Below are 22,520 nucleotides of genomic sequence, written 5' to 3'. Positions count from 1 at the left end.
TTGCGACCTGTCAAATTCATCACTTCTTGGGAGAAAGCTTGACCACAGTTTTGGAGCCACTATAGAAATAAAAAATACAGACACAAACCCTCCTTTTATTGCTTCTTGCTGTTCCACTTGGACTTAAATCCTCTCAGGCACACCCGTACCACAGCAGAATAAGAGCCAAACACACAGACACACTACGCCTGGACTGTGTCACCAGCAGAGCAGACCCACGTGGACAGCTCGACCTTTGACCTTTCCACGAATGATTATTCATCATCATCATCAGACTGTTCGCTTTGGGTCACCGTGCTGCAACATATACGCACAATACAGTCCATTCACTGTTTAGGTTTAATCTAATTTGTTTTTTCATTTCCATTTGTCTGGGAGGAGGTTTGCTGGTTGTTTTCTTTTCTTTACGTTCATACAGTTATACTCGATGCTCAACAAAGTTATTTAAGGACTTTGCTCATGGTTACATTGACAGACTTTTAAAGTGAGCAGTTATCATACCTGGGCTCTTCTCTCATCTAAATCTTTTAAATCTATTTCAAGATTATTTTCTTTTGATTTTCTTTTGATAACCCAATATATAAGCGAAGCGACAATACTGCAGGAACTTAAGTTCTGGTTTTAACAATGTTGGTTTCCTAAAACCCATGAGACAATCGTTCTCCAGTAGATTCATCAAAATAGATAATCTGTTTGTCAGCTTTTTCTGTCACATCCACGTTTATTTCAGTGTGTTGTGTTGTGGTAATAAGATACCAGCTTTCATAGGAACGTAAATAAGAGCTCCGAGCAAAACTGAAGCAAAACCACTGAATATATTGACTAATGGTTAATCAAATCAAGCCTCAGTAAAACTCAGTATGTTGGTAGCTTTTGTCAACATTAGGAAGGCGATCTGCAGTGTGTGTTTGTGATTTCACAACTAAGCAGATCAGAGACAGCTGCAAATGTTTTTTTGTTTTTTTTACATCTTGAGAGCTAATTTCATACATTTGGTGATAGTTTGGTGATTAGTAGGACATTTTCCCATTATATAACAAACTCAGAATGCTAATTTGTTTCTGTTTTACTCAGACTTTAAGCTTCAGCCGAAGACAGAAGCAGTGATGGATGTAAATGACACCAAAAACTTGGTAGAAACTCTCAGTATAGCATAAACCAGTCTGGTATTTGTTAACTGTATCCACTTTTCAATCGTGTGTCCAAATGCTTAAATACAGACTTGACTGCTTTAGATTTTGTTTCAATATCATATGTCTCTGTTCTGCCACTGAGGCTGAGACTTGAAGTTTATGACACTGCAGTGGATTTGTGCCAAGCAGAAACAATCAGAGGCTTGACTGGGGACTCATATTAAGGTTCCCTCACAGAGTAGTTACTGCAGCAAAAGAGAAATAAGCTTACAGCTTACAAATGTCCACACCCAAGTGAAAAATTGCTGCAGTCTTTAAATCGTCTTTGGCTTCTACTTCTTGGCTCAGCCTCAAAGTGTATTAGCCATACAGCATGAGTGAGGAAAACGAGCCATAAAAATATCCCTGCATTTTACAAATTGGCAGCCATGAAAAAAGTAGCTGTTCTGTGAAGGTTATGGATAGTCAGGATCGTGATTTACAGTCAACTCTGACGGTCAGTTTCATGAAGGATGACTGCTTTAAAGCCAAGCCCGATGATTAAACCCCCTATCTGTCACTCTACATCCTCTCGTTTTTAAACAGGAAAAGGAAGTCGGACTTTCAACCTTTTGTGGCACTTGACTGATCTTTCCATCACTGACAAAACAGAGAGAATCACATTCTTGTGGTTTCTTCTTCTTTATGTGGCCATGGGAACATCATTTTAGTAACATCAAAGGTTGAGAATCAAATTTTCTTTTGGCGGATAATGAAGAACTAATCTGATCGATCAAATCCGTTGCTCAGTCCAGTTAGAAATATACTTTGCTTTAAATAGGAAACAAATTCAATAGTTTTTCAACACGAGAACCAGGGTTCAAACCCCCTGTGGCAAAAACAATAAACACGTCTGAGGTGCCATTTTTTGCAAGACCAATACATTCATTTGGCAGTCAAGTGAAAATATATTTGAAATAACAATAACATAAGCACACACAGGTATTGCTGGGAACAATTTTAAATGAACTTTTGGAGTATCCACTACATCCACGCGGCCTCGTATCCCGCGTCTCCAGCTTGCCCTAATCTACAGCTAATGAGGCACACTAATGGTCAGAGTTAGTCTAGCACTGTTGATCCCATCTGCTTCTGGTTTCCAAGTCAAGTGTGCCTTTGTGGATTAAACTCCTTAAAGCTGCTAAAGTGAAAGGAATGCTGTGAGAAATATACATCTGCTCAGGGCTGAAAATAGAGGCAATAAAAGACATCAAGATTATTTCGAGACATAATGATAAATTTAGTCTAAAGAGTCAGCTCATTGAAAAAAATGCAGGCAACTTTTAGTGCTTTCATTGAGGCCTTTTACTTAGTTTTTACTCAGTCTAACTTTGAGTGAGCAGAAGCATAGAGTCCGATTCCCTGGTCACTAGTAAAAACACCACACAAATTACAGAAATAAAAACTTCTCTCAAATGTCTTGAAGGCTATATCATAAAGCTATGACACACAGTAAGAACCAAGAGGTAGTATTAAGAAGCAAAGCGCTAGAATATAGAGGGCAGGTCAGAGTGGAGCAAATTAATACTTAAGGGAAATGGAAGAAATTTGATGCTAGAGGATTTTAGCTTAATTACAGGCTCCAGGCTAAAGATAACCTCTGATATTAACTCCAGAAACCTCTCGAGGGTAAATATACAGCATGTCCACTGTTGTCAGGGGTTGTTGTTGCCAAAACAAGGTTGCAATTACACTTCTTTACCGACTCTGTCCAGAAAGAGTAGAAAACCCCTCCAGCTCTGAGCTACTTATTCATGCTTTTTAAGTCTTGGTAACTACCTAACGTTTGGGACATTTAACAAGGTCTTCCAACTATTCTTCTAAACTAATTTTCAGCAGCTGGAGACATTTAAAAAGTTTCTTTATTACAAATACGGCTTACAGCTATACTTTACATTTTGTCAAATTAGTCTGCTTGCAAAGAGCAAATTAAAGACTTCGCCCAGGGAAAAAGTTCATCTCTATTGGCAGTTTTCTGAATTGTGGGATGAGCAATGAGCTACAGTTTGACTTGAATATTGACAAGCAATGGTAGTGTCACTGTTGGGGACTGGCTCCATTTGAATTAATAATAGAGGATCCTGATTCTGTGCCAGATTAATGTCCCAGTGAAATCCACATATCAGCAACATCCCCAGCCTAGAGCTGGCCTAGATAGGAACAGATCTGAAAGAATGAATGAATAAAGAAGTATCTTTTGATTTTTAGTATTTCTCTGAAATCTTTTGTGGTTTATTACAGAACTGCTCACAGAAAAGAGAAGGTGAAGTCGGAGAGAGAGAGGTTAGATGGGTAATATGCAACAAGATACATATGACGAAATCATATCTGTATATCTTCAAGTGCCACCTAAACAAATTAAATAAAAATCTGCCCAGAAACGAAACCCGTGTGTTCAATAGTAATGCAATATATAAGCCAACAAGTACGATATGTAAAGTGAAACCTTCTCACATGTATTTTACAGTGTTTATTTTTCAGCTGTAAGTCCACACGGAGCTGAGGGGTGACTGGGAAGTGCTGCTCCATTTTGCTCCATAATGTCCTTCAACTCGGTTAGAAAACAAAGCGTTTATCTGGGTTGTGTATGGAAGCAGCCGGATCAATTTCAACATGCTTGCTGATCAATAAAAGTCCCGCACATGAAAATAGGAATGTATGTGAATATATTGTAGTTGCAGCTTTCATTTGTGCAATAAATCTATTTTTCTATGAAGAAACCAAAACTGACACACAAACAAGCAAACAACCTTACTTTTACATAATCATTTATCCAGAAAAAGGCAATGGGTCAACTTTAGACAACTACCACAAGCAGTCAGAGGCATAGAGGTGAAATATAAAAATCTCCATTCATGCCCCCCCTCCCTCAAAAAAACTCAAACAAACATCACAAGTAATCTTAATACTCTGCAGTGACTAACCAACTCTGGCACAGCTATTCATGAAGTGACTGCTGTATGAATAAAACATGACTCTGCCTCTGTGTGAGTTAATAGATTCAAACTGACTTAATAAACCAGCCAGAGTTTTACCATTTCACTAAATTATGTTTTTATTCTCATGAATTTGAAAGGTTGTCATGGAGTGACTGTATGCATCCGCTGATCATTGGCATGTGTAGGATATATATTTCAACTGTTCATACTGTGCATGTGCATCTGTGGTCGTGTGCTTAAAGATCTACTTATGACTGCATGTGTGTGCAAGGTGCAGTCTCTTGCAAGTGCTTGTGTTGAACAAGTCTTGTGTGCATGTTCTTTCCTATGTCAACTGGATATGTTTCATTAAATACTTTGCATGTAAATGTCTCCTATATATGTTTCTGTGTGTGTTTGTGAGCAGTAAACAGATGCTATCTCTAACTGCCATCTATCATCAAGACAATCACAGTATCATTCTCTGAATCGCTGGGATAATGGACTCATTACACTCAAGTGTGTGTGTGTGTCTCTGTATGCATATTAGCCCAGGAGTTTGAGTGAATAACCGGAATAATTTAGTCATTAAAGGGATATGCCACCCCCAGGCCAAATTAAGTGTATCCCCGCATTCCCGAGACATAAATAAGTGTGTGGGAGCGTTTTCCTGGCGACCCAGGCATTGTCCGAATCTCACAGCACTGACCACTGCTTGGTTGCGCGTAATACATACATGCTAGCGTCGCCAGCGTCGCCAATCGAAATATTTCGCCCAACGTGAATTAATTTACTTGATTTACCTTCTAATTACTGTGTGAGTGGTGTACTTTCACATCGAGTGCAAATGACTATGTAAATCTACACGGAAGGCTTGGTTTGCTCATGTCGGTTTGGGAACTAGTTTCCAGTGCGGAAAACACAGCCGAAGCACACTCCCCGCTACGTCATTGGGAACCCCCCCCCCCTCTGGCTGCTTCACGCTGGTTTGTTTGAGGAAGTCGGGGGTGGGGATTCCCAAAGACGTAGCGGGGAGTGTGCTTCGGCTGTGTTTTCCGCACTGGAAACCGACATGAGCAAACCAAGCCTTGCGTGTTGTTTACACAGTCATTTGCACTCGATGTGAAAGTACACCACTCACACAGTAATTAGAAGGTAAATCAAGTAAATTAATTCACGTTGGGCGAAATATTTCGATTGGCGACGCTAGCATGTATGGATTACGCGCAACCAAGCAGAGGTCAGTGCTGTGAGATTCGGACAATGCCTGGGTCGCCAGGAAAACGCTCCCACACACTTATTTATGTCTCGGGAATGCGGGGATACACTTAATTTGGCCTGGGGGTGGCATATCCCTTTAAGAGACAAGTTGGAAGTAGGAGGAAATCAGGATCAGGCATGTATTTAAGCATTTTGGGCAAAAAAAAATTTCCCCCAGACACATGAAGCTGTCAGGTCACAACCTAATACCTCTTCAGGTTGAGTATTTAGGACATTTAATGTCCACTATTACCCATAACCAGTTAAAAATTGATAAAAAATGAGAGCAGAAAGGATAAATTACACAGAGTCCTAATACTACAACACAATAAAATAAAAAAGGGTATCATCTTATACTAGCAACTAAATTTTGTTCACTGTTCTTGTTATTAGTGTACAATTTTTGTGCATTATTATGCTACTATAGTGATAAAGGTCCAATATTGCTGCTTTGTTGTGGAATCCATTGCAACCAAACAGTGTGGGTCTGAGTCCCTTGTGACTTTGTATGTAGCAGAGTGATGGGCCCTCAACCCAGCAGGATAGGTGAAAATCAACCCCAGTGTTATCTTGGCACTGAGCTGGTCTGTGTGACTCTAACAATGTAGTACCCGTGTCTCTCAGAGGCTTAAATATGTTGAGCAGGCTTTTCTTCAATAACTTGTAACCCTAATCTAAGGCTTGTGGGTTTGAATCCAAGATAGTGTGAGTGACAGCAGTGTGGCACATACATGGTGTTCGTCACATTGGAGGTCAAGGAAAGTGATGAGCAGGAGCAGTGTTGTTTCAGCACATTACTGGTTTAATCTCAGGGATCAGAATTTTTGTGCACAGATTGCAAAGCTACATCCTACAGCCCCAGTGGCCTAATGGATAAGGCACTGGCCTCCTAAGCCAGGGATTGTGGGTTCGAGTCCCATCTGGGGTGGTGCATTTTTCCAACCTGATAACATTTCATGCCCTCAAACTACTATCACAGTTACATAAAACTGTAAGACAGACAGATAGATACTTATTTGGAATATGAATCAGATTCACACGCAGAAATATTTACAGATGAAATTGTTCCATCTTCTTTGTCAGCCGTTACCCTTATGATGATGAGAGTATCCGCATGAACCGCAGATTGTGTGCAGCAGCGATATATATCCCGCTAAAATACACAGAATTTAGTGAGAGCACAACACACTGTATCTGCAAGCTGTACATTACTCAGCTCGTTGTCTGATTTATGTATAACCAGTTTTTAGTACAGCCAAAGAGCATCATTTGGGTAATACTCCCTGCCACTCTAAAACACAGTTATGCAGTGTTTTTGTGCAAAAAATGTAGTCCTTGGCCAAGAATTTGTGGTTTTGAGTCATGGCTAAGGAGGCTGATGGCAGAGCAGCATGGAAGAAATAAGCTGGGGCCATAACTAAGAACTCAAGGGATCAGAATCACGCTCTGTAAACAAAGCAGGAGATCAGTCTTAAAGACGTTTCAGTTACTTAGGGAGCCAACTTGACATTTTTAGAATCAGAAATCCATAAATCTAGTATTTAGTCCACCTTAATAACAGATAGTTACAAAGTAACTAAGAACAAAAAACACAATTTTTTTCTACTTTACAGATTACAAGTTTTACATTTTCTATAACTTTGTGTCATCCTCTCTCTTCTATTTGTCTTCACCTCTTTATTGTTGTCTCCTTGCCAGCGACCTTCTCTGACCACTTATAACATTCAAAAGGAATTTTGGTGCCACCCATATTTTTGCCTTTGTTTAGACCTTCACTGACAGGGGAACACCCATGACATGACAAACTCCATGCTTACAATTTATGAAGCAGACTTTCTGCAAAAAATTATGAAGCGAAGACCAAACAATTGTGGTCTGAATTCCAGCTGGGGTGAGTGACAGCTCTGCAGCACAGAAAAAAGGTTGCTGGGGCCATAAAGCAGAGGACAACAACAACCCCAAATGCAAACAACACTGCTCCATTACAAAGCACGTTACCATGTTTGCTCCATGCTATTCATCAACCTCTATGTTGTCTATACTGTCTCATTAGAAAGGTGTTAAAAAAAGAAAAAGTGCTAAAGCCCAAGTGGCCGAATGGAGAAGGGAGCGGTCCTCTAAGCCAGACTACGTCCCTCATAAATGAAACCACTGGGGAATGGTGCACCAGAAGCGCCTTAGACCCATAACCCAGAGGTCAAGGAATCCAATCCATCCTCTACAAGTCAAGTTTTGTCGAGTATGGAACACCATTAAACATAAATCCTAGTTTAAACCTACAAGATTTTAAGAGCAATATCTTCACTGCAGACAAAGGTTGGAGACAAATGGCTCGACAGTCACTATGTACAATGTGTGAATGTTTCAAAGATACGAAATAAGAGGCTCGCCAAAATGTCCCAGGCTGTGACTGAAGAGCTCCTATTTTTAATATTCTGCAGCGGTCAGTGGGGGAGGAGTTTTGAGGAGCTACAGCCAAGGAAAGAGCACGAGACTGGGTATAAACCATGACAAGGACAAGAAACAAACATACCACAACATGATGAAGAGCACAGTGAAGAAACTATGGTCTCTACAGCAGAATCCGGTAACACATTGGTGAGAGCAACCATGTTTCCTTGATGTTTTCAGCGTGGGATATCATAACAGACCTCACTGTCACTCTGTCTTTAACTACGTGGGTGAGCAAAACAGACTAAATCACCAGAGGCTGCTTGTATTATGTATATTATGATGTTACTTTTTAAATACCGCTCCATTAGGAGCTATTTGAAAAAGGTGATTATATCTTTTGTAATAATCAATAGCTCTTCTTTTTGTAGAAGAGGCACAAAGGGACTGAGCTGAGTCCATTCTTGGAGGTCAGCGAGTCATTGTTGCTTCATGACATTGCTGCTTTTTGTCTCATGGTCCCAATGTCGATGGTGCTTTGCATTCCCATGATCAGTTCCTGATGTTCATGTCTCAACATTGTCCGAATTGTCTGTCCAGGACAGCTTCATGGGAGCCCCGGTGGCCTAATGGATAAGAACCTGGCCTCCTAAGGCAGGGATTATAGGTTTGAGTCCCATCTGGGGTGATTGAAAGCTCAATGACACAACAGCTTGCAGGGTTCATAACCCACAGGACTTTTGTTAGCCTCTCTGAAGTAACAGTTAAAAGTTTATCTAATTGTAAGTGAGGACACCAAACTGGCAACACTTTCTTTGGGTTACATTCCTGAGACCACAACAATAAACTAACTTTGGTTAGGAAATCTTCATTTGACTTGGCAAAGGTGTCACCGAGCCAAAGTGCACATATCACACAGGTGTTAAATCGATTTGAGTTCATCCTTTTTTAAGTGTTTGGTTCACTGGGGACTTTATATGCAAAGTGCAGCATAAAGGAACGCCAACATTTTACCTTGTAACATTTTTATTTTTTGTATCTCATATAAATATCATTTCATTGTTCTATTGTTTACCTAAAATTTTTTCATCTTTCTTTGCTACTTTGTTTATTCTTGTTAGACTATATCATTAAATCACTGGACTATGCTTCACAGTCACAGCCAATTTTCTTCACCAATGGGGTGAAATACATTATTTCTATGTCAGACCCCACAGTTTTTTTGTATTTTTTTTTTAGCAATTAGTTGTCTGCTATGAGTCCCAGAGATCAAGGAAAATCCTAATGTTCAATGTCTCTGAACTGCCAAACAACCTCAGAGTCAAAGTCTTTTGGTGAAGCCGAAATCCTTTTCTACAGCAATTACAGCAATTTCATTACCAAAAATCTCCGCCCTCTGTCTGAGGAAAACCTCTGTGGTGATGAGAAGGAAAATGAGCACAGTATAGAGCTCCCACAGAGAGAAAGAAAGAGCTAACGCACACACACAAACATGATGATGGACATTACAATCCCTTCACATGTTCTTTTAAGGTCTTTGTCCGAAGACGAGCAAATTGGAATCTGCAGATATAAAACACTCACAGACCTCTTCTGTTCAAAGACACGAGGATTCGCCTCAGCAGAACACACTATGAAGGGGTGGGCAGAGATACTGGGAATAAAGCAGCTCTGTTTATGGACATTTACAAAAGCTTTCGTCTTGAAACTTAATTAGACGTGCGATTATAAGCACACAGATACTTTTATATAAACTGAGCACACAACCACGCACCCATACTCAAGGACACACAATTATAGGTGACTTCACACCCACACACACAGCTTCTTTAGCAGTTCTTCACATTTTCCCATTCAGATCTCATTAAAGCTAAATTCCCACCTGAGAGGATCCAAAAAGGTTCCTCTTCTGGCTTTCTCTGTTCTTTCTAGGTCAGGATTCATCGATTCCAGCCTCGCGTAATCTACATTATGGACACTTTGAGTTTAAGCTTATGTAAGTAGGTGTAATCATTTGGTTTCTCACTCTATGGTGGTTCTGGTAAACATGATTAAAGGGAGCTGAGTTTACCTTTGTGTAACTAAGGGCCTGGATGCTACAAAAGTCCCTCTAATTTAAAGGGGATTCACCCTAAATAGAGCAAAGAGGGCAAACAATCAAATTCCAAATCCTATTTTAATTACAAGAAGCACATCTTTGCTTTCCCATTACTTGTGGCTGTCACGTTTGTTATCTGCAAGCAACAAAACACCCAACATGGGTCAAAGTGTTAAGTCCTATCCTATTCAGTTGGAGCAGGATGCTTAAGGGCAATTCCAAGACCATCAAATGCACCCTCTGTCACGCATTCATCATGTTGAAATCCTCCTATTCTCCAGTTGGCGAACCCAACCCAGTCGCTGCTCCCACAAGGTCAAGACGTGAAGCATAACTATTGACAGCTGATGCAGCGCCACAGCAACCTTTATTAGTCCAAATCAACGTCTCATTGGCAGAAGCTGAGCTCCTGTTCAACACGAGCATGCTGATTCAACAGTTTAAACTTGTGCAACGCTCTGCACATTGACAGAAGTATGTGCGTAAAAGGACAGAGAAACTGAGAAAAAGAGGTGAAATGCGCTACACACTATGCACGAAGAAGTTCTTAACCAGTAAATTGATGATGTTTAAATGAGTTATGGCCATCTTTTCCCTTTTTTAAGGAGGCTCTGTTGTGTCCATCATCGGGTTTTTTCTAGTGTCCACTGCGTGGATTTGACGGTGGTTAACAGATCAGCCTGAGGCCAAAATATAATTAATTTGGTGGTAATCAAGATCTGGGATTTCTGCCATCTGATAATCGCTTCCTCGTAAGCAATAGCTGAAACTAAGAGCAGCGGACGCATTTCCAAATCCTGAAGGGGGAAGAGGGGGCTGTGCTGACAAGGAGTCAATTTATGGCAGGGAGGATGTCTTTGGTTGGGAAACTTAATTGCTAAATTGTTTCAAAGTTGTTGGCAAAAGACCAAGAGGAAATAAATTTAGTATCCCATCTGAATTATCGTTTTCATTTAGCTTTAGAAAAACTTTTGCCGTCACTACTGATAACACTGGAACACATTTGTTTAGGCAAACGCATTTCTGACAAACAAGCTGCAAGTAAACGTCTTCTGAGAAATCTGTCCGTAATTCTTAGCCGTTACAGAAATGTCATAGTGAAAGCTGCACAGGGATAAAACAAAAAGGACAGAAGATGTGAGAGAGTTTAATCTGACTCTGTTTGGTGAAAACATGGGGGGGGGGTCACCACAATGATTCCCCTGACTGTCAGAAATAAGCATCCATCACAGGATCCTGGCTGGTTGAACCCCCCCCCATATTTTGTTGTGCAATAAGAGGTTATCTGAAATATTTCAAGAGTACCCACTTTAAGCTACTAAGTACATTATTTTAAAAAGTCTAACTTCCCTTTCCTCTTTATGGCTCTGCAGGTTTTACCAACTCCAATGAGTGTAGAAGCATTACATTTGAAAGAAACAATGAACCTAAGTATTTCAGGAAGAAGCGATTCTCTCTTGAAGTGACGCAAACCACTTATTATGCTGCCAACGTTTCAAATAGTCAATGTGTAATTTAGGTGTACAAGTGTGAAAAGGCTTCAAAAGAGGTGAAAGTGGGGGGGCTTTCACAACGTGTGGGCATTAACAGAAGAAGAAAGAAAGAAAGGTAAGAGAAAAGAGAAGTTGTGTGATACTCTATCCACCTGCATGTGTGTGTGGGGAACAGCAGAGCGACAGATGTAGAAGACACTCAGAGTGATGAGCTGAAACACTGGAAACACATGCTGCCACTTACCAGAGTGTGTGAACTGCAGTCTTGGCTGAGATGCTCTCCATGCTCCCGTCAAAGTGGCTCCAAGGTGGGAAAGCAGGACTGCTGTCACCAGCCAATACATCTTTCTCCTCGTCACACGCACGCGAGTTCAAACCTGCTAAATTCAGCCAAGAAACACTGCTTCAAAGTCTCGGGCTTTCTTCGGGTGAAGTCTTACCTGCTAAAATGTTTCTGTATTTTTAAAAAAAAAAAAAAGTAAAAAAAAACACAATTTCAATCCTTTTAGAGTCGAAGTCCAAGTCACAAAGATGCTGAATCTATACACTGTCCACAGTCCAAGTGTGTCAGCCTTGAGTAAGTCCAGACCCCTAAAATAATTCAGTTTTTTTTTTTTTTTCTAAGAGCAGCACTCACACACACACACACTTCACCATTTCTGTGTTTGTGAGTTAATATGTGCGTGTGGGCTTCAGAGTTTAAGGGGTGAGCGTATTCCAAGAAAAGACTAAGTCGTCTCTCTGCTGCCTCCACGCAGCTTGACAGCTCTCTACTGTTCTGAGTGTCGTCCCAGCCCCTCTCTGCGGGTGCTTTCTCTCTTTCTCTCTCTGGAAGGCGGAGGGAAAACAGATCCCAGGTCTGTGTGGCCACCCATCACACACAAACACAGACGTGCTCGCCTATGCGCGGCTGAGGGAAGCTTGTTAAAGTAGAAACGAGACAGACAAATCAGCTTTCATCTTTATTCACATCTCTCCCTCACTTCCTCTCTTCTATTTCTCGGCTTTTCTTTTTTTTTTAACTCTCTGAGTCACTCTGTCTTTCGCTAGTATTTTTTATAACAAAGCTCAGCAACTACAATGAGATCAACAAAAGCCACACACAAAAAAACAAGGCAAACAAACAAAGCCTGGAGTTAGCGTTCTGACTGGTTGCAAGTCTAAACACTTGAAAAAGTTCACTGTTAAAATAGATAAACAAACATACTTGAATATATGCACATCTATTAGTTTGGGAATCTCAAATAAAGTAGGTTTGGAAGCAATGTAGGATGCTCATTTCATGGATCTGAAGTTTGGCAGAGACATCACAGTTGAGATGCCTGAGAAAAAATATTCAGCTTGCTTTACTCTTATGGGAAGAGGAAGCAGAATCTGTGTGCAGGTTGATAAGAGGAGATGCAGTTTATTCAGGCATTAAAAGCAAAGAGCAAGCTGTCGCGATCCATTCCAAAAACAAAGCCTCTCCTTCTTTCTCTCCGTTTCAAGCTCTCATTATTTTCTGTGTTAACCCAAATACAATCATTAATGCCTTCTTTCTGTCTCTGTTATATTCATGATAACCGATGTACCGGCTCACTGCGGTACATCTGCGCAGGCTGAATTTTTCACTAGCTCGAGTTCAGGCACAGGCTAACAGGGACAATTTATTCATTCTCGGAATAAATAATGAATTTAGGTTGTGTGCAAAAGAAGGAGTAGATACTCCCTCCAAGGATTTTTGGATTCATGCATGATTTATTCCCCATGCTTGTTTTCTGTTGTATAATTAGTGCATATTTATTTTATAAAACAAAGCAGTTCAATTGTATGATTGATGTGGTTTATGTCATCTAACCTAATGTTTGCAGGTCTTCGCAGCTTCAAGTTGGTCGAGGGTCAATGTAGTCAAACCCGCTCATTGATGAATTTACCTAATTAAAGATAAAAAGTAGCTCCACTGTTTAGCAGACAGTCTAATCCTCCTCCTTGGATGCTACCAGCCACTGCTGAAATGACCTATAGCAGGATGTAAGCGTGGCTGCCTGTCTTTGAAATTAAGATTAAATGACAGTAAAGAGAAAAAGAAAATTCAATTGTAGCTCAAGGACAATCAGTCATCCTGCATAATTCATTAAACAACATTTTCACTGGTGATGTGGAGGCAGCTTACCTCTCACTGCCTGCTTCAAACAACTCAGAGTCACCAAACCCAGGAACACCTGTCGATCACCGCAGGCAGCAATTTGTCTTTAAAGTACAAATTTAATTTCTATTAGTTTATTCATTGGTGATAAGAAAGTTCAGAAACGGTCATTAAGATAAAGCAGATTACTGATGCATTACACTGTGATCGTGCTAATGCTTCAAGTTAATAGAGGAAGTACTAGAACATTTTGAAAATGACAGCAAAGTGCAAAAGGTTGCTCTGACATAGCCTCGTGCAATTACAAAACTAGTTCAGCAACGCAAGAAACACCGACGCTGCAGTGATCACTTAAGCATGTGAGTCTGAGTCATCATGCACTGTCTCTTGTGCATGTGTTCTACAATCATCTGGTCGACAGTAACCAAGAATAGTAACTGTGTAAGAATCTAAGCTGTCCTTAAAATCAGACCCAAAAAAGAAGTGTTCATCAGCTACTCAACAACACTAACTTAAGTACAGTCTATTTTTCTTTCAGGGGCTCACATTGCTGAATATTCTGTGCATCATATCTCTAAGGAGAATTAGTGGGGGTAAAAAAACGCAGATACACGTAGGCAGTACTGTGAATTTAAAATCTTCATGTCAAATCCACCTTTGGGCCACTTTCAGCGGCTGTCCTAAAACACACAGACGGAGACCTCCTAAACCTGTGGACCATTAAGACGGGATAATTTCAAGCTTGTTGCCGACCTCATCAGTCGGCTTGTTAATTACAACAAATGACCGCCCAAGTTAGCTTGAACAAAAAGCCTCTGATTTTTTTCTATAACAAGTGACCCAAATTAGTCAATTAGCACTTAAGCTTCGGCTGTGGCAGGTCTCAGATCCCACCGCTGGTGTTCTCTACAAACCACATAAACATACACCCACTGCCATTAGCTCTTGTGCATTCCTTGTGTTTTATGAAATGAGAGAGAATGGAGCAGTTAATGGCTGTTTGTTTGGTTTGTTTGCTTTCTGATCCAGCATGTCCAATTTACTGTTGCCAATTAGAAGCATTGGGGTTTAATACTGGTTGAAATGTTTCAGCCACAACATTAAAACTACCGGGACAGGAAAAGTGAAGCACTTTGACACTGGGCAACATTCTTCTGAAGCAGTCCGTCAGACCTCCAAATCCACAAAGAAACCACCACACAATTTAAAGGGCCCAAAGAATGCCAGTACAAAATACTTCAGCACACCTTCAGATGTTCTTTATACATAACCTCAATGGTCAGATCACTTTTGGCAGTATGAGCAGGACTTACTCAGTATTAAGTAGTCATATTGTCATGGCTTATTGGTGTATAAAGTTAAAATATGGAGGAATATGTTTTTTTTTTGGAACTGAATGCATGGACTGGGACTCTCCAAAATGAATTGTCCATAAATAACAGGCCATGTTTGATTACAGCAGAGAGCGATAGAAACTCGTATCCTTCTTATACAGCAATGGAGTGACAGCTTAAGTTGTTCCACTGGCTACTCATCCTATAACATGTTATCGTGTTAAATAATACCGCCCTAACACCCGTTCATAGTGAATAGATAACATATTCACTCACAAAAAAATATTGAGTGTCAGTAGTGGTTCCGGTTCTGTTTAAGCTTACAAAAATATATATGTTAACGTCGCAGATTTAAGGTTACCAAAAAAAAATCGTTTAACTCACATATAAAAAGATAACCTTACCAAAAATGTAGCTTTCCTTTTAAACCGTTTGCCCCTACACTTAGGAGTAGGACTATGCCGCCATCTGCCGTTTATTTCAACCAACCTCAACAGAGCACACCAACTTAGCTCAAGGAGATAACGCGATACTATGAACTCTCGCGAGAATAAACATGGAAACATTTGAAAGGTGATTATTTGGCCGCTAAAAGGAAAAAGACGGAAAATTAACAGCTATAAAAATGGATAAAAGTAAAAACCTGCTTGATCAAAACAAGAGGAGTAGCAGCCATTGTTAATGACAAACTGCTGGCTTTTGCTTCAACACATTTGTTTTGTAGTGACATATGTGCACAGCTAGAGGTCAGACTGAGATTGTAGAAATTTTGTACACTATTTTTAGGGATAGGGGGAAACAGTTTATTGAATATTACAGTCTAATTTCAAAGGTATAAACCTAGCAACTGAGCGTAGTCACGTTCATTCTGGGATATTTTCATGATTCAAATGTTATTTTCCACGTAATATGTACAGACACAACTTAACTTTCAACAACTGTCTTTCCTGAATGAAGCAGGTCTTAATTCATTCTTCATACTTGTAATGTGTCTCATTACTACTTAAAAGGGACGTTATTCGTAATGGCTAAATTATACTTTAAGAAATACTTTTAATATCCTGTGTAGATTTTAGACCATAACATAGACAGCTGTACACAGTTTAAATTTATACTGCTGTAGCATTATCGTACATTTTCATGATACGATGTCTGCAGTGATATTTGCTTTCAGTCAATAAGGGTTAAATATCTCTCAAATTAAATGTTAGTCCTTTAATCAAATGAAAAAGTTCCACTCTGAATTCTCTAACAGATGTGGTGGACTTTATGACAGGGTGGTGTGAGTATATCCGAGGGAGTGGATTTGACCCTCCTCGTCCTCCGCGCTCCCTTCGTGATGTGGAACCTTTTGAGCGGGGGCGCGACAGGCGAGAGCGCGCCTGGTGACTAAACGGTAGCTCGTAGTGAAAAAAAAAAATATGTAAAACATACGAATTACTTTCGACCAACAACCAGACGGTATTGCATTTTTGTTTGTTGACGGTTGTTTTTTTGTTTTTTCTTATTAAATGTGTAATGCAGACAAACTCTTGTGTCCCACCAACAGAGACAGATACACCACTACGCCTTGTTATTCAGTACGGAGGGCCTAAAAATAAAACTTTTGGAAACAACAGATTAGGTGGGTGTACTGATGACTCAGAACCACGGGGCATTCCTTGTCATAGTCTCTATCCAAAGACATAACAAAAAAAAAAAAAAACACAGACAGAGGTCTGGGCAGCCGGTTGTACCGGTCCAAAGTCATCATCAAAGATCGTCTATTAGAACAACGACTGACACCCGCTACTCGACATTTTGAAGGAGTCATGTATGTCATACCTTTTAAATCTATTTTGTTTTCTCTTGAGTGTGATTCACCGCTGATTCTGCTCTTGCTCCTCAGTGATTTTATTGCTTCTGTTGCTCTACTTCTGGCGCTACCTGGTCACCCATTTGTTTATTCAACACGTTTTTAAGGTGAAAGTAATTTCACACTCAGAGGGTAGCTGAAAGTTCAAATGTACGAGGCTGACAACCTTGCAATTCAATCGTTCTTCTTCGTCCTTTGCAGTCCACAAACACATGGCTGTTGGAGGGCTACCCAGCATGAAAACAAAAACATGCAAGTGCTACCTGGCTTTCAATGATATTCTCTAAAAGTGAATGTACGGAGCTCAGCATCACACAATATTCTGGTCTGCAACTCCTGTTATCTGCATGAAAGGAAACATTGATGTGTAATTATGCCCATCCATTTATAATCTTGTCACTGATGTGTGTTATGGTTCAAAATTACAAAACCCTTTATGAAATGAGATCTCAGCAAGACAGAAAGCTGAGAGGATGTGCTTTGCCTTCACAGGAACAAAGGAGGATTCATCTTATGGGAATGCACAATTGAAGCAAAACATTTTCCCCATTTGGAGACTGGTTTTGATTAAACTGGGCACCATCAGTGCAAAGTTACAGCTTCTGAATAGTAAACTGAGTTTATTGCTTTGCTTTTTCCCAAATGGGAGATTTGTTCTTGCCAAATACTAACGTTTTTAATGCAAGCGTTTTATCATCACTGAAAAGAGCTTAAAACTCACTCGCAATAAGATGCTCCTTTCTCTTAATATAGACAGAGACGATTGTAAACAACTTCCTTGTCGGCAGCGAGTGAAGGAAAAGGGCTTGAAAATACCGCTCATTACTTTTGTCTCAGAAAAGTGTCAGAGTGAGAGGTCTTTGCTTTTCCACCGCTGGTTGACTGCTTCATTGCAGATAATCGGCTCTTGTGTAACCCGCCCCCTCTTGCTTTTACCGGCCTCCCATTGGACAGCTTCCTTCTGCCATCTCTTATTCCATTGGACACACCAAGTGAGCAATGAGCTCATATTGGTTAAAAATAGTTGGGCTTGCGCGTGGCTAAAAATAGAGCAGTATATAAGCACGGCGGTTGCTCTCCGTAGTGAGCTAGTTGTCTCCGGCTGCTCGCCGGAGGAAAGAGTGGAGAAGCAGTGAGACACGGTGAGAAACAGAGAGTAAAAGAAAGCACAATACGGCTCGTCACCCGCAGCACCCTCCCTCCCGCTCATTCCTTCACAAGTATTGCACCAGAAGCAGCAGTTATATCTTACATGGAGCCCGGCCGCCGGTTCTGGGTGGAGTAGGCAGTGACGGACTTCCTTCTTTCCTTTTTGACTCATTGTGAATGTCTCTGTGTAGAGTCGTTTTTCCCAAGCAGTGTACCAACAGATGAAAGGGTGGTTTTAATATGAAAAGCTGCAATATGTCATGTAATAAACTTGAATGTATACAGACAACTGGTTAATCTGTGATTTAACTTAACAACAAGTGATCTTGTGGATGTCAACTTAAAGAAAATAACTTGAGTTTGGAGCATTTGTTCACGTGTAAAACTGAGACACTTAAAGCCTGAAGACTGCTGTTCAGGTGGCTGATGAACAGTGTAAAGCACCTGTTCCTAAGCTGAGTGTTCCCCGTCTCATGGCTAACACAAGAGAGAACAAAATGGCCTGAATGGGTAAAAGTCGTGGATTACAAATGATCCCTTAGTTGCTATCAAACAGGCCTAAAGGATGTTGAGGATGTTCGGAGCCTCTACTTGTAGTGATGACAGTTCTTCTTTGTCGGCTTGGCCCATTTTTCCTAAAAGCCTTAAAACTCTCTTGAGCTGTCAGCGTTTCGTATTTATTCACCTCTCTTTGGTTGTACTTTTTGTTCACACAGTGCATACAACACTAATGCAACTGTGCTTCATATTGAGCTTTATACATTCCAATTTCAGCATTAAACATACAGATAAAGATGACTTGCCACAAAACCCGAAGCCTGTTCATTTACAGTGGGCGGTACCGTCCACTTCACTCTTGTTGGACCATGTTCTGCCATATGCATTGGTCCACAAGTTTTACTGTGATGTCAATGTGGGCTTTGGCAGCTTTTATTATTCACCATGCTCAGTTCTTGAATGCAGACGACATCATTTTACATCTCTTGTTAAAGCTTTTGTTCAGGGGTTTCCCCCATCTGGCAGTGACTGTGCTGAAGGCAGGGGCATCTATGTGCCTCCAAATTTGGTATGTTGATTGTAGTTCCTTGGTCATTACTGATTCTTACAGAACATTTGGTTGCTGAAAAATGTGATCTGCAAGCTTTGCATTTCCTACACCTGTCTGTCAGGCCCTCCCAAATCAGAAATCCAAATCCCTTGTAAATAACTAACTTTTCAAACACTGGAACCTTTGGCTAGAAAAAAAACAAAAAAAACGAGAGCTTTTCATTCATTCTTCTTCTTTAGTCAATCAAAATACCACAAAAGGATTAAAAAACAAAATACGCAAAATAATTCAAAGAAAGTTCGAAGTGACTTAAAAAAAACTACGAGAACCAAACAGAAAAAAAGGTGAATTGATAACAAAAGCAAAATAAACACAAAGAACAAACGATCAACAACCAAAAAGAAACAAAAGGTGAACATCACGCAAGAGGCACGAAAAAAATGCAACGGGATACAAAATGAGCACAAGGATACAGAAAGCCACCAAGAAAACGACAGAGCTGCTGTAAAAGAAACACAAAATGAGCACAAGGATACAGAAAGCCACCAAGAAAACGACAGAGCTGCTGTAAAAGAAACACAAAATGAGCACAAGGATACAGAATGCCACCAAGAAAACGACAGAGCTGCTGTAAAAGAAACACAAAATGAGCACAAGCAAAACAGCAGCACAGATGTGTGACATTATTGCAGACACAGAACATCTATAAAGAAATAGATTCAACTATACAGACACAAAGTGACTCAAAAGGGTACAAAATCACCAACGAGAGATGGAAAACAAACTCAACCGCCACTGCAGATAGACGCACATAATGGTCTTTAAGGGGCTCGAAACACAACAGTTATAGAAGAAATAGGGAGCTTTATAGGGCCTTTTATAGGGAAACAGGGCTCATTGTTTTCAATCTGTCTGTGATGACAGAAAGTACGGAGCAGCTTAACAACAGAGTGTCCTAAATTATAGTTAAAGAAAAAGGTCCGTTTTCACAAAGTCTTCTTCCGAGTCAGAGAAACACAAGTTGTCTTGTTCTCTGTACATATCCACCCACTGTCGGAGCCACCCTCCTACTATCATCCTTCCTCTTCCTCCTCCTACTGTGCTACAGAATTTTCTCACACAAGCTGCCAAAGGTCACAGTGGGCAAAGAAACGAAGGTTTTAAGTGGCCCAAAGCACATCTTTTAAAGCAGTAAAGGAGAGCTGCAATAAACCAAACGTTATTTCCTCCTTGTTTTCAATCCTCCCGTGTCAGAATAATTGTCTCAAGGTTTGGCTTGATTAAGTAACTTCTGTGAATACTAATCAGACTATCCTTTTATCTTTTGTTTAAGTCCTGTTTTTACATTCTCTTGCTCTATATGCTAACAGAGGCACCAAAGGGATGCAGGTTGCCTCTGGTGGTTATCACAATGGCAGTCCTGCTGCTAATGATGAGGATTTCTGTGTTTGAATCAATATGGCTGGTTTCATAAGACAAAGGCGATGTGGGAAGATCATCTGGAAAACAGATATTCTGAGAAGACGGTTAGAAAGCAAAGGGGACAGCATGTGCTGCATGTCGGGCCGAACATGGGTTGTATGTTTTTAGAATAAACTTATGTAAAAGCGATTGTGTCATTCTCAAACATCCATTTTATTCTTGGATTTCCACTTGCCACAAAGCAAATGCACACAGCCCCTCAGCTTCCAACTCCACAGCATCCAGTTTCATCCCACGCAGGCTGAAAAAAAGCGGCTTCACCTCAGCATCCCACACACTCAGCAGCACCGGCCTCAGAGCGACGCTGCCGGTACATCCGCTCTGAGTGTGGAGTGCTGCTCCTCCACCAGGAATCATACCCGTTTCTGCTGTTTGATCTGGGTCTGAACACTTTGATGTTTGATTCTCAGCCGTAAAACCGTTCAATAAGTTGTTCTTTTTCTTTTGCAACATTGTTGTACAATTTAGACACCTTTGTGAAGAAATTAATTTGGTTCCGAAGTCTGATTTCTTTCTTTCTTTCTGTTTATTTCTCTCAAATAAACACTGGTTGTAAAACATGTCTGCACGTGCTAAACATAGAAAATGCAGCACGCCTAACGTTAAGTTGAATGTTCCTTATCAAGCTGCACCGCGACCAGATATTTTGGAAACCATCAGCAGACAACACAGAATTCTGGTCGGATATTTGACCACTCTTAATGGCAGAAGCGCTGCTCATTTAAGTTTTTTTGATGCACAATCTGCCTATTTTCAGTCGGGTTGAGTCTTCATCCGTTCCACGTTAATCGTCGGCATGTGTTGAGCATCATTGTCCTGTTGGAACACCAAAGCGTCCTGGTTTCAGTGGTCGAGCCGACGGTTATGTTGAAAGAATTTTGAAAAAAACAAAGCATGAAACTACCACCTTCATGTTAGATGGTAGAGTGCTTTTAGTGCTGAATACCTCACATTTATAGGCATGATATCACTCTTCTCTTGTAGTTCTCCTCTAGAACCCTCTTTCCTCTTCTATGCTGTCATCTGGAAACTTGAGTTGAGCTTAAATGTCTTAACTTTGGAGCAAGCCTTTTTAGATAGCAGCATGCCAGTCTCTGAGGATGAAAACTAGCTTTACTGTAGACAGACGCTGGTTTTCGATCCGCTTCTGTTTGATGACAGATCTGTGTCTAGGTGGTTCCTAGGTTGCTCCTGAGCATCCAGACCTACTCCTGCTCAGCTGAAGCTGCATTTCCAAATAACTTGTACTTACATACTTGGACAGCAGTCTCTAACATCTGCACTTAGCTGTGTGTGTTTGTAATTGGCTACCAGCTAAGAAGCAGTTAAATAAGCACGGTAGATCGAGATATTTTATAGCTTTCAGGGCGACTTTCTGAGTCTTGTTCTGCCAGAGGTTCCTTCATGTTAAAAGGGAGTTTTTTCTCCCTTTCCACTGTTGCCTCGTTCATGAACAGGATGGGAGGTTGGATCAATGAGAAGCTTCGATGCAATCTGTTAGGTTTCCTTAGCTAGGCAACTTTTTCTTAATTGGCTTTGTATGAACTTCATTCGGTAGATTTGATTGTATTACAATGAATTGGGTTGTAATAGGCTTGAAAGGGACTGTATTTCTGTGTGTAAATTTGTTGTGATTTGGTGCTATATAATAAAACTGAACTGATTTGACTGAATAAATAATCTTACATTACAGAATGGATGCATTATCTTTAGCCTGAGTAATGTGTTCTATATGCAATTTTTACTTTAATTATTAGACAATCATGTTGTCTTAAAAAAAAAAAAAAAACTTGTTCAAAGAAATGAAAGTCAAACATCAGTCATGTTGGTGTCCACTATCCGTTGGTAAATATTGTACATTTTGTAGGTTAAGCAGGATTTCTGAAGGTGGTCAGACTTTCAAATTCCAAACTGCAGTATAGGAAAGCATGAAGGTTAGATTTGTTGTTGTAGGAATTTTCTATTCTTTAATCACTCTCGTGTATTTTGCTTGAAACGCATGAAAACGCAAACTTCAAAGCTCTCTCTGACCCTTGAAACCACAATAAATAGGAGCTGGGTGTTATAGAAAGTAATTTATTACACAAACCAAAGCTAGTTTACAAATACAGTTTCCAGTCATGTGCATGTGAATTGTCTAGTATGAACAAACCCACATTTTATATTTACAGACTTTGCATACAGCTTGGTTTTCC

The 22,520-nt window shown here is 40.3% G+C and overlaps 1 protein-coding gene and 1 non-coding gene across 4 annotated transcripts in view; one reads left to right on the top strand and one right to left on the bottom strand.

The window, feature by feature from the left end:
- The window catches only part of sema3h (sema domain, immunoglobulin domain (Ig), short basic domain, secreted, (semaphorin) 3H), a 59,715-nt gene extending 47,473 nt beyond the window's left edge, over positions 1 to 12,242 (bottom strand). For all 3 annotated transcript variants that reach the window (XM_075476321.1, XM_075476323.1, XM_075476322.1), the window contains exon 1: positions 11,577 to 12,242. In XM_075476321.1, coding sequence (XP_075332436.1) covers positions 11,577 to 11,676 — 100 coding nt within the window. In that variant the 5' untranslated portion in view covers positions 11,677 to 12,242. The remainder of the gene's footprint in view (positions 1 to 11,576) is intronic.
- On the top strand, positions 6,206 to 6,278 carry trnar-ccu (transfer RNA arginine (anticodon CCU)). Its single transcript has one exon. It is a non-coding gene; the product is annotated as a tRNA-Arg (tRNA).
- Positions 12,243 to 22,520: the final 10,278 nt, after the last annotated feature.

This window comes from Odontesthes bonariensis, chromosome 10 (genome assembly GCF_027942865.1).
Source record: "Odontesthes bonariensis isolate fOdoBon6 chromosome 10, fOdoBon6.hap1, whole genome shotgun sequence".
Taxonomy (NCBI): domain Eukaryota; kingdom Metazoa; phylum Chordata; class Actinopteri; order Atheriniformes; family Atherinopsidae; genus Odontesthes; species Odontesthes bonariensis.
The sequence above is the reverse complement of the archived record's forward strand: the minus strand, read 5'-3'. Positions and strand labels throughout refer to the sequence as shown.